The sequence below is a fragment of the Leptodactylus fuscus genome, chromosome 3 (genome assembly GCF_031893055.1).
Source record: "Leptodactylus fuscus isolate aLepFus1 chromosome 3, aLepFus1.hap2, whole genome shotgun sequence".
In the NCBI taxonomy this organism is placed as follows: Eukaryota; Metazoa; Chordata; class Amphibia; order Anura; family Leptodactylidae; genus Leptodactylus; species Leptodactylus fuscus.
In genome coordinates, this window is record NC_134267.1 from 172,817,437 (window position 1) to 172,835,125 (window position 17,689).

Sequence of the window (17,689 nt, forward strand, 5' to 3'; positions counted from 1 at the left end):
GATCCTAGCTATACTGGTAGGTTATGTAAATTGAAGACTTTTCCTAAATATATTGCTTTAGAAATTAGAAATGCTACTTTGTTTGACTGCTATGTGAACTGCAGTTTGCTGCTAAAGCCGGGTCTGTTATCTCTTTATGTAAACACACAAATAACACTGAGTTCTTCTCTACAAGCATGTGTATATTATCTGATCTGCAGAAGTATTGTGATACTTCAGTGTCCCCTTCAGCAAGAGGGGAGGGGGGCGGAGAAATACAGAAAGAGAAAAAGAGACAACAGGCAAACTGCTGAAACAGGGAGATGGGAAAACCCCTTTAACTGACACCCACTGCCATGCTTCTGACCGGAGCAAGTTACTCTAGGCACTGTCTGTGTCTTGTTTTAGCTTAGTGACTCAGCTATAGCATAGCTGTTAGTATGTGATATCAAAAAGCATGATGTACAGGATCATATGGTATACATAGCACAATATAAGTGATATAGCCATGCAGTATAAGAAAATGATATCAGACCAACCTTGCTGACTTCTTTCAAGGCTCTTTTACAGGCTTCATATTTAGCAGAATCCTTTGGAGTTTTTTGACAAATTGTCTAAATAAAATAAAAACAATATTATAATATATATTAATATATGGTACTGCTGTATCCAGCAGTCACATGCTGAACACAAACATCCAGTCCAGTAAAGCATGCACACTGGAGCCCCACTCTTGAGGAGGCTTTACAGCAGGGGTAGGGAACGTACGGCTCTCCAGATGTTGCAAGACTACAACTCCCAGCATGCATACTTGCTCTGCTGTTCTTGGAACTCCCATGGAAGTGAATGGAGCATGTTGGAAGTTGTAGTTTCACTTCAGCTGGAGAGCCGAAGGTTCCCTACCCCTGCTTTACAGGGACTTTGGATTCTTCCTTCTACTGATTACTGGGGGGACCTAGCATTTGAGTCCCCAGTGATTGGACACTTATGGCCCGTGGATAAATGTTCATAACGGCACAAAACCTTTAAAGAGAACCTTTCAGTACCTCCAAGTCCTGCTCTTTATATCATGTAATAGGTTCTGCTCGTCTATTTCCAGCACTATCCCTGAACCATCAATGCTGTTAGGTTTGGTGCCTGATATGTTATTTAGGATCCCTGCTGTCAGATGGGTGGTGTCAGGCAGGAGTAGGCAAAGAATGAGATTCTGAGCTCAGGTGACCCTGACCCATCTATCTGTGTGGCTGGATTGATATGCTAGGTGCTAGTGACATACTCCTTTTAATAGGTGATGTCTAATTTTATTTTTTTTTTCTAATTTTCATTGATTAACCTGTATTTTAGGTTAAAACACTTCTGTATTTTTTTTTTTTTTTTTTTTTTTGCTAAAAGATTTGCTTCACTTGGCTCCTGCAGCTGCTATGTTTTACACTACACAGCCAGCTGCAGAATGCTGCTTACAAGCAAATCTGTCTGAAGGCTCATTCCTCAGCCCCTTTCTGACCTCCCCTGCAAATTCTCATAAGCTTATTTATTGACTTGAAAAAAACATCAGTGTAATATTGGAAATACTAAGCCTAAAGGGGGTTTTCAGGATTTATATCCTTAAAATAGGTCATCAAATGAAGTTCAGCCCATTTACTTGGGATCCTAAGGATGGGTCATCAACTAATAACTTCTGGAGAAAGCTAGAGCAATTACATTAGCGCAAAACCATCAGATAAACTGATCATTCACTGGTGTCTGTCATAAGAAAAAACATTTTAGAAAACGTGGATTTACATTATCTGTAACAAATACATATTCAACTTTACATATTCCAAAAACATTTATATCAGAAGAAGAACCAGATGATACAGAACTTACATCCATGAGGAGTGGGAGACGAGTAACCCTTTGCATTGGAAGGATGAGGAAGGAGATCATGGGAAGATTCCTACATTCTTCTTGAGTTTCAATTTTCATCAAAACCTCCCGAAAAGATGCATTTGTAGATCTAAGGAAGTCAACATGTCAAACATATTTTGTTAGAGGTCAGGATGTGATACGCTAAAGATACAATCAGCCATTTGCCTGTATGCCAGCTGATCGGAAGGACATTTCTAGAAATTAATGTTCCCAATAATTCATCCACTCAACAGTACGTGCCATAAGGTCCTAAGTGGTCACCTATGGTATTTTTTAGGAAAATATAAAGGTAGAGACCAAAAGAGGAGATTCTTTTAAATGTCTTTGAACTGTACAATAAATCGCATGCAATGTTAAAGCTGCTTAAAAGGCTGTAGGCCCTGAAGGACACAGAACTTATTCTTAATGCATTGGTGGAAAACAGTGAAAAGACTACCCAATAAATGGCTGACTGATGAAAGCAAGCAAAGGATGGCAGAGTACAAAGATAGCTTGTCTTGCCCTTGAATATGGTGACTTGGACGTTACCCAGGACTGTAATAGTAACATGGAGGTATTATCTACTATATGTTTAAAGAAAGAAAAAAGAAAAAAAGGTGTTTATGAAAAGAACATATAGAAAGGGTTCTTTACTGAAAGTGTAGTGAAGAGGAAGTTATCATGGTGAACTCACTAAAATAGTTCAAAAGGGATTTTTGAGTGTTACAATATTACAGGATATAGTTCCTAGATTGTTGATTCAAGGATTTACTGAAGTTTGGAAAGAATTTGACTCTAAAACGGACAAAATTGGCTTCTGCTTCATGTGGTTTTTTTGCCTTCCACTGGATCAACACTGCAGAATAATAGGTTGACCTGGATGGGCTTATGCGTTTTCCAGCCTTATAAACTTACATTATGTTACCATGGTGATTTTTATTAATGAAGCATTCAGGGAATCTAGAAAAATCAGCCACATGTAAAAGTAACGCTGCAATATGGATGGAAAGTAAATGAACAAATGTATAAACTGTACATTAATTTCTGGAGTGTCCTTTGCTGATAGACTTCATTAGTGCAATATTTCACATAAGGATCAAATGTAGATTTTGCATGTTTCTCCACAATGTCACTGATGTCTTCAATGAGAATGTTTCTTTGATGTCTTCCTTCCAGTTCTTTAAAAAATCTATAAGACATAAATATGCAACATTTTAATGACAAAGCAATGATAATTCACAGGCCACACCTGTCAACCTGTATACAAATGGAAGTAACACATACTACGTAACTATGCAAATCTGATTTAAAAGGAGGAGATCTATCAAAAGTGCTTTATATAATATACTCCAATGCACATAGAAATAGTCACCCTAGGCAAACCATGTATAGTGTGATATACCTGATGCAGGATGTCAAGGGCCAGTGATACAATGATAAAAAGAACCCCAATGACAGAAGAATCCTTGTGTGATCCACTGACCACAGGCCTTACACTGGACATATATCAATATAATCAGTTTTGCCCAGTGCGATCCTTTACAATTGGATTATTAACACCTACTTGAAGTCACCAGCATGATGCCTTTAACTATTTTTCTTTATGAAAGCACATTAGGGGCACTTTTACTAATACTGCCCACATCCCAGACTTCACATCTGCAGACGAGAAGAGGAAACTCTACGCCCTACTGGGAGAAGAGGAGTCCACAGTGGAGATCGCTGCCCAATATGTGTCCAGCTGCCACCAACTGAGGGGAAGATGAAGCTTCATGGACTGTTATATACCCCTTTATCACCCCCTCTGATGATTTCAAAATTGATTTCAATGCGTGCGTGCTGTTCGGATCGGCTGATCCGAACAGTACTCGCTCAACTCTACTCTTAACATCCCAAACAGTCATGAGGCACTCCTAAGTTATTAAGAGGGTCTTGTCTCTTAATAAATCGGAGGCACAATCCCGTGCACTAGAAGGGAAATCTATTCCAGTCTGGAACTGGTGTACATTTGCTATATAACGCATGCTAGTTTTCTGGCATGAGCTATAATAAATTTATTGGACCACCCCAATCCACGTTGTTCTTCCGTATGCAGCAAAGAAGCGTCATATTATCGGGCATGTATTAGTTCATAAATTCCCCCCATTGTGGCTTTCCTTTACTTTACACCTTAACTCAGCAGAGCTGGTGTATTGTTTAAGAACTAGTATAGTAAAAAGGTAATGCTAAGTTCACACCTGTACCAGCGTCTTTGTAGGAGACTCCACCACAGAAACCACCAAAAATCGGTGGAGAGAAAAGTCCTGTATGTAAAACAGTCTATGGGGTCTGCCATGTCCGCTGGTAAGCACTGTTTAAGGACTCGTTCACATGGGGGGGGGGGGGGGGGGCGGTGGGGCGAATTTTGGTACAGAGTGACGAGGGGAGCCGCATCACTCTCTGGTCAAAACCCGCCTGCCACGACTATTGCGGTCGCGGCTTCCCCCTCCGGAGTCGGCTCAAATGAATGGGCCGACTCTGGAGGTTGCTGCCGCCTGAAGAAAGGGCAACTCGCTTCTTTTTTCCGCTAGCGGCAAAAAGAACGCTAGTGGTCTCCATAGACCACCATTGTATGGAGGCGGATTTTGAGGCGAAATCCGCTGTCAAAATCCTCCTCCTTGCCCCTGTGTGAACTAGCCCTTAGAGGTCCAGCTGGGAGACCTGAATGACGGATAGCCATGTGCAGCCGTGAACCTAACGTAACACTACAGTGATGCATATTTAATGCACATAAAAAGGAGGCATCAAAAATATGTCATGTAATAGTATGCAGCGGTGGCTTTTTCAGTTTCTAAGTCATAGTGCATACAATGTCCTAATAAAAGAAAAAAAAAAGAAGCAGTGGTTGTCTATTATATTAAGCACTTCATTGATGCTTCACCCACTCTACAAACAGCAGTGGTAGCTTGTGTTTAGTATTACTGGAGTCAATTCTGAATAGGAAGAATGGGGAAAAAACTGTTGCAAGAAGATCATTGTTTGCCAAATAAAATGTTTATTCATGCTAATCCCTTCCCTAATGGAGCAAAAAGAACAGCGTCGGGACGGGCCGCAGGCTACTTAGTACATCACGTTCTCTTGAGAGCCTGTAATAATGACATAAAAATTCAATTACAATCCAGCTATAAGAGTACCCTGGATTCTCACATTACACACAAGACTGAGCTTACATAATAGAAACAGCAGACTAATAATGTCATAATGATTTTTTTTTCACCAGGTATTTATTATTTCACATTCACAACAGCAATAGTTTTAGGAATAGTCATGTAATCCATGCTGATTCACACACATAAGGTGTAGAATATATACAGTATAGAATGGCATACAATCATTTTATGTAAGTACAATAATCTATTATATGAAATCTAGTTTGTATGCCGTAGTGTCCCTCACACTATAGTGTTCCATAGTGGTCTTACATGCAGTATAATGTCCTTCCATGTAGTATAAAGTCCACTAGTAGTACTTCCCCTCCACAGTATAATGTCCCATAGTGGTACCTCTCCAGAGTATAATGTCCCATAGTGTCCCTCCCCACAGCATAATGTCCCATAGTGTCCCTCCAAACAAGATCATGTCCTATAGTGGCCCCTATATAGTATAAAGTTCCATAGTGGTCCCTCCACACAGAATAATGATCCAAAGAGGTCCCAATACAGTATAATGTCCCATAGTAGCCCTTCCAGACATTACAATATCTCACAGTGGCTCCTCCACTGATAAAATGGAAAAAAAATAAAACAAATACAAATACAATAAAATAAAACAAATACCAGCCCTTAATACAAATTTTCCAAGTGCCATAGCACTTCCAGAGGTATCTGGTGACAGTAGTATACTGTCCTCCTCACATTCAGAGAACACACAAGCTCAGGCAAACAGGGCATGCAGATGTATGGGGGAAAGCAGGATGGGAAAAAAAGCTGCTTACTGTCTATGATTAACAACCTATCAGCTACTCACAAGTATGTAGATATACATAACTGTAGTATCCTCTCAGCATCTGCAGTGTACAGGCAAGGAAAACTATTTAGAGACTTGTAGATGCTGTGAGGATCAACAGCTCCTCCCCTCTCCTTTCATTGTGTGAGAGAGAACAGGCCCTATGATCTCCACTCATTGTGAACTAGTTCTGAATTTAAAAATAACTAAAGACTGAACTTCCCTAGTAACATGGACTAGACAGCAAATTAGCTAGAATGGAGTAATTTAGTTGCAGCAACTTGAGAGAGGTTTTAAGTCAGAAAACAGCAACATTCTATAAGTAAAGTTCATTACAATTTGGTCCAGAATCACATGCTCTATGAAATTAGACTAGGTTATCTGAAAAATGAGTGACCATTTAAAGCTAGAGCAAAGAGCAACTATGAAAAGAATCATAGTTTTGCCATGCATTTAATCTCACTGATTTCAATTGGTTAGTTTCCCCAGAGGTGGCGCTACAGGGAAATTTCTTTCCTTATAACATACAGTCACTGGAAGTCTCAGTAGTAGTATTCCTTATAATCAGCTAGTTGCTTGCGGACACTGATAACAGAAAGGTATTTCCACATCAGACACCCCCTATAAACCAGCATAGGAATCATTACAAAAGGACGTGCATTGGGACCATGGTTTGTGACTAACCCTAATGGAATTAAAACACTTCAATTATAAAATCACATATGGATGTTAACAACTGTGATATGTTCATATCGCTGATATTATTCACCATTTAGTGATCTCCCAATAAAACCCTTCACACGGCTGCATAGTTCTCTAAAACACAATATGCACCATTTCCATTTTTACTGTGTGCTAGAAAATGACAAATGTCATCTCCCGGTTGGAACTGAACTATGCAGTTGGCAATGCCCCCTACTGACAGATAAGGATTGCTTTGAATAATAGTAACAATGAGCTTTTGTACTGCTTTCAAGTTGGCTCTAAAACTTGGACACAGTTAATTCCAAAACTGGCAAGTGACTGCGAGTGTCGCAAAGAAAATATAACCAAAGAAAACATAACTTGATAACTGGGAGTTCTTTGTATAGGTTTATAGTGTATACACCTTGAATATATAAGATCAGGTGCAGAAAGACGAATATATATAATTGATAAACTAAATAATCCAGCGCATCGTAACAATACACGTAGCAGAGCTGAGTGTGCCATTTTGACACAACTAATCATAGTATTACATTGTGTGATCATTCTACATTAACCTGTGTGATGTTGTACTACACAAATGCACCAAAGAGTTAAAAACAGCAATCACACTTCTGCTACTCATGAATACTCGCACACTATATAATCATGCAAAGCACCTGACATATTACACAATGTTCGATTATATGTCTGCAACATTTTAGTGCTATAAATACGAACAGATGTAAAATATGAAATACAGCTTTGATGTCATGTTATTGTACAAAGGTTACCGTGATAAAGAGTAGGTTTTATAGGTTGAGCTATAAAATGTGATGAAACTTCATACAGAGTTGTGTTTCCCTTGCATGAGCCACTGGAGGGTGAAATAGGGATCTGTACACACCCCACTATATATGTCCTTCCAGGAAACAAGGAAAGTGAAACGTCAAAGTTTTGCTTCCTTGTATAAATTGGGTAAAATATTTAAAGGGAATCTGTCATGAGAGTCATATCGCTCATCTTTATTGACAGGTCTCACCCTATATAGACACAAGTATGAGGAAGCCACCAGGGGTCTGCCACTAGGACACGTCATTTTTAAGCAATGTTCTTTCTAATATGCAGTAGCATTTCACTTAAAATATAGTTATTTGTAATTAGGGATTTCCCAGACTTCTTTTTGAAACCTTACATATGCTTAGAAATCCTCCTGCATCAGTCTGTCACCCAGACTACCCTATGTATTGCTGTGCCTCTGTAATACACTGCATCAGGGTAATTTTAACAACACAAGCTATATTCTCAATAGATGCATTTAAAAGCTGCCACCATATACAATTTTTTCATCAATTTTGTGCAGTGTGTCAAAAAGTTTGACATTAACCTGTTCATGCAACAAGCATAGTAGGACATGGAGTACTCCCTCCTATATCTTATATATACTCCCTCCTATATCATATGTACAGAACTACCGTATATACTCGAGTATAAGCCGACCCGAATATAAGCCGAGGCCCCTAAGTTTACCACAAAAAAATGGGAAAACTTATTGACTCGAGTATAAGCCGGGGGGGGGGGGGGACGGGGGGGGGCGCGGCAATGCAGCAGCTACTGAAGAATTTCAAAAATTAAAATAGTCGGAGTTTTTGGGTGCAGTAGTTGCTGGGTGCTGGGTAAGAGGAGGGGGTGTTTTGGTTGTCTGTCTGCCACACTCCCCTCTACTTTCAGCCATCTTCGATGTTGAACCAGACGTCACATGAGCCAGGCCTGCGTCGCAACACATAAGGACACCGACCTGGCCTGTGTGACGTCACCAAATAGGCCCAAAGCCTGACGGAGCGCAGAGAAGGTAACTAACAGAGTTTTTTATGTTTCTTCACCTCTCCTGCTCTGAAAAGACCCCAGAGTATAATGATAGTAGCGTTTGGGGGGCCCGCGGCCTTACTTACCAATCCCTGTTCCTGATCACAGCTGCCTGTGCCAGCAGCTGAAACGAGGATTGGTAAGTAAATAGGGCCAGTTACCTGCTGGGATTACTCTAGCAGGTAATGGCCTATTTAAAAAAACAAAACAAAACACACACACACATAAACCAGGGGCCCGCCAGGCCCTGTGGTAGCCACTACCACTGCTAGCCTGGTATTTACGCCACCGCATCTTTATATATAGGTGCCAGGTATATAGGTATACATAGAGAGGTTAGCAGAGGTACAGTAGAAGAGTCAAGCACCTATAACAGATCTACAATAGACATATATAAAATGGAGCTGTAATACAGCAATGTGCATGAGGCCTAAGAAGCATTTAGTCATGTAGTGAACGTCAGTATATGGAAAGTTTTCATTTAATACATGGAGCACAATATCTTTATTATACGGTACTCTGTCTGCAAAATGTAGTGTACTAGAAGAAAGCATGATGATGAAGTGACACTTCATAAACACTACTGCTTGGCATCACATCCCAATTTTTACACTAACCTAGATTTTATTTGCTGAAAAAATGCTGAGGTGTTCAAGTCCCAAGCTGAAAAAATGTATCCCTGTAAAAACAGGAGGAAGGAGAAAACGTCTGCACTTAAATCATACCAGATGGAAACATTTCCACACTATATGAGCCACCCAGAAACTGCAAGATGAAAATACGACTTTTACCCACATAAAATCGTATGCCGCATCCCTGGGAACAATACAGAATATAAATAGCAGTGGATCAAAATTTAGGCACCTCACAAATAATACAGTGGCAATTTTAACAGCTTCTTAAGAGACAACTTCTCCAAGTTCTGCGGTGTTCCTGCCAAACCTCTACAGATATACTACAAAACGTGAGCATCTCTAAGGGCATGTTCACACACAGTTTTTTTGTAGGTTTTTTTTTCTGCTTGACTGTCCTTGAAATGAATGGGAGAGTTGTGAGGCATTTTTTGGGGTGGAAAAAGTCTAGTTTAAAAAATAAAATGAATATTAAATTATATATCAGATGCCATCTGTGGTCTTGCTTGGATTCTTTAGTTGTAGGGGTATTATCTCTTTTTTTGTATTCTGTTCCTCTCTTATGGGATCACAAAAGTTTTTTTCTTGAAGGAGAAGACCTTTGCTGTTTCTGTCTGACCATGGCTGTCAGTCATTTATGAAGTGGAATCCAGAGCCAAAATCTGATCTGAGTAGAACAGTACACCAATATTGGGTTTGCTTCTTAATTCGGATCTTATTGTAATTTCATCAACACCTCATCTGAATTCTTAGTGCAATTTATCTACGATTTCAAGTGTCAAATTCAGGCTACAGGCATCAGTTATAGATCTAAGTGGGAAATCAAACCCTGGAGAAGCAAAATAGGGATGTCAGACCATAAATGGTGCTTATTGTGAGAAGTTATATGGGTAGTGCTGGAGACTAAGAATTTATATCCACACGGTGCTTGATGAGATTACAATAAAATCTGAATTAAGAGTAAATTCCATTTCTAGTGTTCTGTTATACTTCTCTTTCTTGGATAATACAAAGTATTGGGTAAGTGGTCAGTCCCACCCTGAACGTGCACCCGATTACTTTCCACCACTGGGAGAGTGCGCTCTAGACTATTTGTTCTGTATTAAAGAGCCACAGTCTAAGTTGGGATGTGGAAAAAATAAATAAATAAATAAAAAGGAGGAGTCAGGGTTGGTGGTTCGGCCTGAAAACTTCCCCAGAGATTCTTTAACTGGTTTTCAATATAGAAGACCATTTTCTCGTGCATTAAATTTATTTCGTCCTGTTTTATCCCCTCTTAATGAAAATACAAGCTTGGCCACATCCACCATGTTCATGAGGCAGCAGGTGAAGATACTATTAGTCAATAGATATTTAAAGGAGATGAAAATATTGTTTGTCACTGGCCTCCTGCCAAAGTTGTTCATCACTCCAATACTTTACAGCTCATGTAATGAATTACTGTCATCAAACTAAGGTTATTACAAAAGCCAAATATCACCGTAATGAATATAGGATTAAGGATGTTCACAAATCCATATTCTGCTTATCCACACGAAAACATAATGTACTTGCTGGTTGATAATACAGTAATAAAGGTACACCTACGCACACTGAGAAGACTTCCTACACTCCCGGACCTTGAACTTTACATATTTACTGTGTAATCAATGAAAGCAATAATAATATAATATAGAAGATGAAACCTACGCCTCACGTCTGAGAATTGGACTTCTTATTGAACACAAATATTATAAAATATTATATACAAATATATAAATGCAGAAGACCTTACTGATGGCCATGGTGCAACAGTAAGGGTAGGAGCGGGTGCTGGCACTTCTAATGCAGGGGATGAACAATCCCCCCCCCCCCCCCCCCCATAAATCCAGCACATGCTTACAGTCTGCTATGCCAGGTGCAATGACTGATATTTTATCTCAAATCATTTGCTCCTAGGCTTAGGAGTTCAGTGGAGAGACCCCACTACTCTGTGAATTACATGGCTTCTGTATATGGCTATGCATCCAAAGTTACAGATGTAGCAAACTTTCGCTTGAATCTCATGAATACTCATAAGAAAAGCCAATAGAAAGTCATTGGAAAAATCAAGTTAAAGTTTGTGACAACTGTTTGTGTCAAATTAAAGTCTGCTACATTTTTGGTTGTCACTCAGTAAACCCGACCACTAGACTCCTAAGTCAAAAATGAGCAGAGATTTTAATGGAGGATATACTAATTCTACTAAATCCTTGATTGAAAAACTACGGTATATATCAACCTGCTCAGCTCTTTCTGCTCTATAATATCCTGTTTGCAGATTGCATTGTATTTTGAATGTCATGGGTTCACCTTTAAGACCTTCAAGATAAGGTAATTTATCTATATGATGTCCACTGAATTAAAGTATTGTACATTGTGCATGAAGCTGACTGCATTCAGACTGTAGCTGTTGGTCAGAAGACGGGAATATAACCTTGGCCATTGTATTGTCCAGGTACGCTACAGTTTCATGCTAAGGCAGAGTTCACACTAACGTTGGATTCCGTTATGAAGGTGTTCGTCTAAATTAAAAAAAACGGATACCTATCATAACAGACAGTAAATGACACTAACTGATGGTATCTGATGTTAATGTGTCCGTTTTTTTAACTGATGGATTTAAGGGATCAGTTAAAAAAAAACGAACATATTAGTATCAGTTAGTGTCTGTTTTTTTTTTATATTGTCTGGTTTTTTTTTGTTTTTTTTGCTGTTTATGCCTTCTGAGCATGCGCAGAAAATAAACAGACACAAAATAATGGACAGTACCTGTTATATGTCCGTTGCCCATAGACCTCAATGTTAAAAAAATAACGGACACTTGCTGTCCATTTTTTCAAACGGACAAAAAAATCCTGCATGTAGGTTTTTTTTTTGTCTGCTTGAAAAAACGGAACACGGTTGTAAACGGATACTAAAGGACATAAATGGACACTAGTGTTGAGCGAATCCTAGATTCGAATACCTCCACTCCTATAGGAGCGAAGGGGTTAAGCGCAGGCCGGCGCCGCTGCTGGCTTCAATGCATTCCTATGGGGGCGAGGTATTCGAAACTAGGATTCGAATACTATTCGCTCAACACTAACGGACACAAGATAAAATCCCATTGAAATGAATGGAAATTGCAAACGGACCAGCTAGTGTCTGTTGCTAAAATCTTGTACAGACAATAGTCACGGACACTGCTGAGCGGACACCAACGGTAGTATGAACGCCCCTAAGAATTGTAGTTTCATGATAGATGAAGAGTCATATGTTGTAGACACTTATATTAGTTTCTGAATCTTTGGAGTCATACACGGCCTATACATAATACCAAGGGGCCACTTTAGCATCCCTTTAAAGCTGTGATCTAATGCTTTCTGTCTATTATTGGCACAAGTATAGGAATCTGCTATGTCATTATTTTGTCAGCACCAGCAGTCAGATAATAAATCCTGTATCACTGTTACATCCCAAGACCTATTGTATGTAACAGAAGAATGTCAGGAACCATAACTCTATATTATATTAATATTCCAGGGGACCGATATACATATTTAATGAATATTCCTTGAACAATCTTAAAATATTGTAAGTGGACAAGTTTCCAACACAGCTCTCAATGGTCTCTTTCCTGCCAGGGTTTTAGAGAAATTCTGCTCAATACCCAATGCATTACACATTGTATACTGTATCTATAACAACAAAACAGTATTAGACCTCATTATCTGGACTCTACCTCTCAAATGCCCAATAAATAAGATCGGACAGGCAGGACTGTTTTCTTCCAAGAAAAATAAAAATAAAAACTAAACCGTACTAGCACTGCATGTATGTAGACAAATAGTATAACCTGACCCTATTCCAGAAAGAATGTGGCTCTTTTATAGCCGATCATGGATACAATCATTGAGGTAATGTACTGTAGTAAATATACATATGCCCCCCCCCTCCCCCATAGACACTGCTCACTGCTAATAGTCAAATAAGTCAAAGGAATCCAGAGAGTCCAAGGATCATACTACTTTCTCTGGTGTCTACATTGAAATCTACAGCAACGATAAAGATTTTCAGGTATCAAAACTGGCATAAATGTTGCTAAATTTGGAAGTGTCAATGGTCCACAATATTCCTGAAACACATTTCCCTTTTCGAAAACTTGCAAGTGCAGTAGAAGAACACCAAGTTATATCACAAGTGGCGTTTTAAAAAAGCAAATTTTTTTATTAGACAAAAATGATATGGCAAAAAAAATAGACCTCCCCCAATGTCTTAGCAGTTTCTGTGAAAGCACAGAATGGAATGGCTGAGTGCACACGTGACCAACACTTAAACTGCTACATACTATGGTTAAGAGAGGGGTGCTCGGGGCCCTGTTCTAGTAATCCCTGGATATTCCAGGGAGAATAAAGGTTATCCTGCCGCCAGGAAGCTTTTACACTCCCTGCGTAAACCCTTATGTCCAAATATAGTTTCGGAACACAAATTTTGGTAGTAATCCACTGCAAATCTGTCTGAGTTCACCTCAAAACTAAAGGTAAAACATTTATCGTGCAAAGATATAAAACACGGACGCTAAGCTTCAGGTTTAGACAAACAATAATTATAAAAAAAAAAAAAAAGTAACTGCTAAGTAAACCATGTACATGCCACTTATGGGAGAGGGAAAGGACTGGCCTAGGCAGATAATATTTATCTAGCAGAATGAGAAATTACCACTAAGGGCTCGTTCACATCTGCGTTCATCGGTCCTTATTGCAGGTTTCCGTTTCCTGCATAAAACAGATGCAGGAGACGGAAGCCTGCAGGAGACTTTCTCACCCATTCATTTGAATGGGTGAGAAAGCTGTCCGGCCGTGAGCGGCAGTGAGCGTTTTGCGCTCTCCGCCGCGAAACCGGGTTTTATAATCCGGACACAGAGTCGGACATGCAGTACTCTGTGTCCGGATAAAAAAATCCGGTTTCGCGGCGGAGAGCCTAAAACGCTCACCGCCGCGCACGGCCGGACCCGGTCTATGGTTTCCGTCTTCTGCCATGCAGAAGACGGAAACCATAGAACGGAGACATGAACGCAGGTGTGAACCCAGCGTAAGGGTACGTTCTTCCGTCTTGCAAGTCCATCATTCTGATCTATCATAGGATCAGAGCAACAAACTGAAAGCAAACAGAATAACTGATGCAGATGGAGAACCCTCCGTCTCCATTTACTATCATGTTCAAAAGAAGGCACAGAAACGGTGCCGTCCGTAGCTGAGAAATTGATTTGGTTATAACCTCGCATCATGCAGTGAAGACTTATGGGAAGTCGAGCATGATGTTCAGGGTGCTTGCTATAGAGGGCAGCATAACAGAGGCACTGTCTTCCTGTTTACATCTTGGGAGACAGATTTGCATATTCTTCCCATGTTCCCTTGCAGTGGAGCAACTATGGCTGTATAAGTCTCCACACACCTGAGAAGGTGGTCTCTCCCTAAGGATAGACGTTATCCCCATAATCTTAAAAAATGATGACATATTACAAGCTTTTGGGATATTAAAGCTATCCCTTCATCAGGCTGGTATAACACAATGTCTGAAGGCAGGCATATTTATACAGGAATGGAGTGTTAGATGCAAAATAGATGGAAAACAGAACATGCAAATAAACAGTTTAAAAAACATATATATCAGTTCACAGGAAATTTCTCTGGGTTTATGGTTCCTATGATCAGTCACGTGGTATCTAGTTGTTGTAAAACGTCATAAAACCCTGTGACTGGTTTAAGCCCATTTGGAGTGTGTCAAAGGTCATCATGAGTTTAAATTCCCATATCCTCCGATCTTTTTTGTTTTTGAAATTTACTCTTAAAACCAGGATCTTCATGCCATTGATGATATTATGATTTTTATTACAGAAGTGTTTGGGCACAGGGAGGTCCATTCTTTGCTCTCTAATCGTATGTCTGTGTGAGTTCATCCTCATCCTAAGTGCCTGGCCTGTCTTACCTACATACAGGCCCCCAGGACACTTGGTACACATTATTAAATACACCACATTAGGTGTGCTACAGGTGAATTTACCTGGGATCTTGTAGTCTTGATCAGAGTTCGGGATCTTTATTTTATCTGTGGTCAGTATGTGAGAGCAGGTTTTGCACCTTTTCTGTCCGCATGGGAATGTTCCTGTGTTAGTTGGCGGTGACAGTGAGCTGTTAATCACTATATTCCTGAGATTAGTTTTTTGCCAATGGAGAAAAAAAGTTCTCCACACAGCGTTCAGAGGGAGCTCCATCTGCATCTGTCAGATCACCAGGGTGAACTTAGAATAATTCTTGCTAAACTATGACTATACTTGAACACATGTAAAACGCTCACAGCCCAAACCAAGAACGCATGTATCATAATTGGGAATCTGCGTTTGGTATCCTCCAGTGCATGGAAAACCCTCAACCAGGGTCAAAAGCAACAGCTGATACATCAATAATATCCAGCGCTGAGGAAAACCTTATAATAAAGCTTAGCTTTTAATATAATCCATAAAAAAGTAGGACCCAGACAGCGATGATCCATCAAATAAATAACAAGGTGCAGAGCAAAGTCCATTTTAAAATAAATCCATGGAGGTCAACATACAAAAACATTGATATTGTACGCTACATACAGGTAAGTTGGAGCTTACGCGTTTCAAAGCCAATAGCTTCTTACTCATAGCTATGTCAATGTTTTTGTATGTCGACCTCCATGGATTTATTTTAAAACGGACTTTGCTCAGATCCTTGTTATTTATTTGATGGATCATCGCTGTCTGGGTCCTACTTTTATTATGGATTATTATTAAAAGTTAAGCTTTATTATAAGGTTTTCCTCAGCACTGGATATTGATGTATAAACTATGACTATACCCTGGCATCCTTGCAGTCACTGGTGCAGTCTTTAACTTTGGACTCTATCTATCAATTAATCAATCAATCAATCATTTATTTATAAAGTAAACCAGAAAGAAAATTACATAAGAATGAATTTAGGATCAGAATTATAAGACTTGTGAGAAGCCACAACTATTAACCCATCTAGAATTGCAAGATTGTGTAATTCTTCACTAAATTCCAGTCCTAATGTTTATCATTGTAATGTTCACATACTGTAACCTTATCCTTTTATCAGAACAGATTCCAAATGTCTAACTTAATAGCAGAAGTGAACTGTGGGATAAGGTCAAGATTATAAAGACAACTGGTGGGAATATGGTCCATTTACTTTCAATTTGGCAAAGAAGCTCTGTCTATATAACAATGAAAGACACATACATTTCAGGCCAATGCAACAAGCCTGCTGAATCGGTATCCAAGAGAAAACATCCAAATGTTAACATTGCAGTCCCCTTTTCCCTCAAGCACTTTGCAGAATATACAGTTAAGGAAACATTATACAATTTGCGTAATTTGTCGTATAGTCATCTACAATAAACAAAGGCGTGTGTCCAACAGACCCGACTTGTCACATGGCTATAGTCGAACCTTTATGGCATTGGCAATATGGAAATCAAGATGTCGGCTAACAGGAGCTAGAAGAATCTTAACTATTCACTGACAGAAACAGCTTATGATGGTAGGTGGCCTCCCTCAAGGATTTTACCCAGACAGGTGTAGACGGAAGAAAACAAAATATGCTTTCCCATCACATTATGTAAGGAACCAGACTCAAAATATACACGATTCTAGCAGGTATAGGAAACAGAAAAAAAAAAGGTAAAAAAAAACAAAACTTGACTGACCTAAAATATGTCATACACATTAGATAGCAGTCAGATGAACACTTGTTATGTCGGCAGCTATGTCTTCTGACCAACCCTATGGACATGCCTACACTCAGCTGAGCATGTATATGTTCTAACAGGGAAAGGAAAGTATTATTTGCCTTCAGAACAAAAGGATTGGGCATACGGAAATCCAACTGGCCAATACTGTAAGAAAAAAAAAAAAAAAAAAGAAGCAGAGAAAGTCATGATGACAGAGTGAACGAACCCGGAGATATTATCAACAACAAATTCACCCAGGTTAACCCTTAATATAAATTAGCAAATGAAATACTATAATTTAGCCACCTATATAGTTACGCAATTCCACAATATTTTCTGAATACCTAAAAAAAAAGTGAAGCAATAAGCATGTGCAGCCAATACATTTACACCTAAAGAACACCTTATCTAGCCTACAAAGATATTCAAGAGACTACACGGAGACACTGCAAGATAAAACTATTAAAAATTACTTTTAAAAGGGAATGTCCAGCTACATATTTTGAACAAAGAGAATACAAAGCCATAAAATAATAAAAGTAGTAGTAATAGTGGCAGTCCATGCCAATGCTTTCCAGATCCCTACACTTTAGTAATGACATGTCAACATGATATGTAACTGCTGCAGCTGATCACTGGTCACATGGGGGACATCGCGGCTATAGCCAATGATTAGCCACAACAGTCACATATCCATGCCAATATATGATCTCTGGAGCTGGGTGAACAGACACTGGCAGGGGACTCAGGATTTGTTGGCAAAAATGCATCAGGGGACTGGTAAAGGGAGAACATTGTAGGTTTTTTTTTTAATTTTATAGCATTCTTGTAAGCCATTTATAAAATTGTCTGGCTTAATAACACCTTTAAAAGCATT

General features: G+C 39.3%; 1 protein-coding gene across 3 annotated transcripts in view; it reads right to left on the reverse strand.

Moving 5' to 3' along the window:
* ARHGEF26 (Rho guanine nucleotide exchange factor 26) overlaps positions 1-17,689 on the reverse strand; it is a 104,567-nt gene that overhangs the window by 50,339 nt on the left and 36,539 nt on the right. For all 3 annotated transcript variants that reach the window (XM_075268771.1, XM_075268773.1, XM_075268772.1), the window contains exons 7-9: positions 2,903-3,055; positions 1,846-1,975; positions 519-593 (exon numbers count right to left, since the gene is read on the reverse strand). In XM_075268771.1, the coding sequence (XP_075124872.1) occupies positions 519-593; positions 1,846-1,975; positions 2,903-3,055 (358 nt within the window). The remainder of the gene's footprint in view (positions 1-518; positions 594-1,845; positions 1,976-2,902; positions 3,056-17,689) is intronic.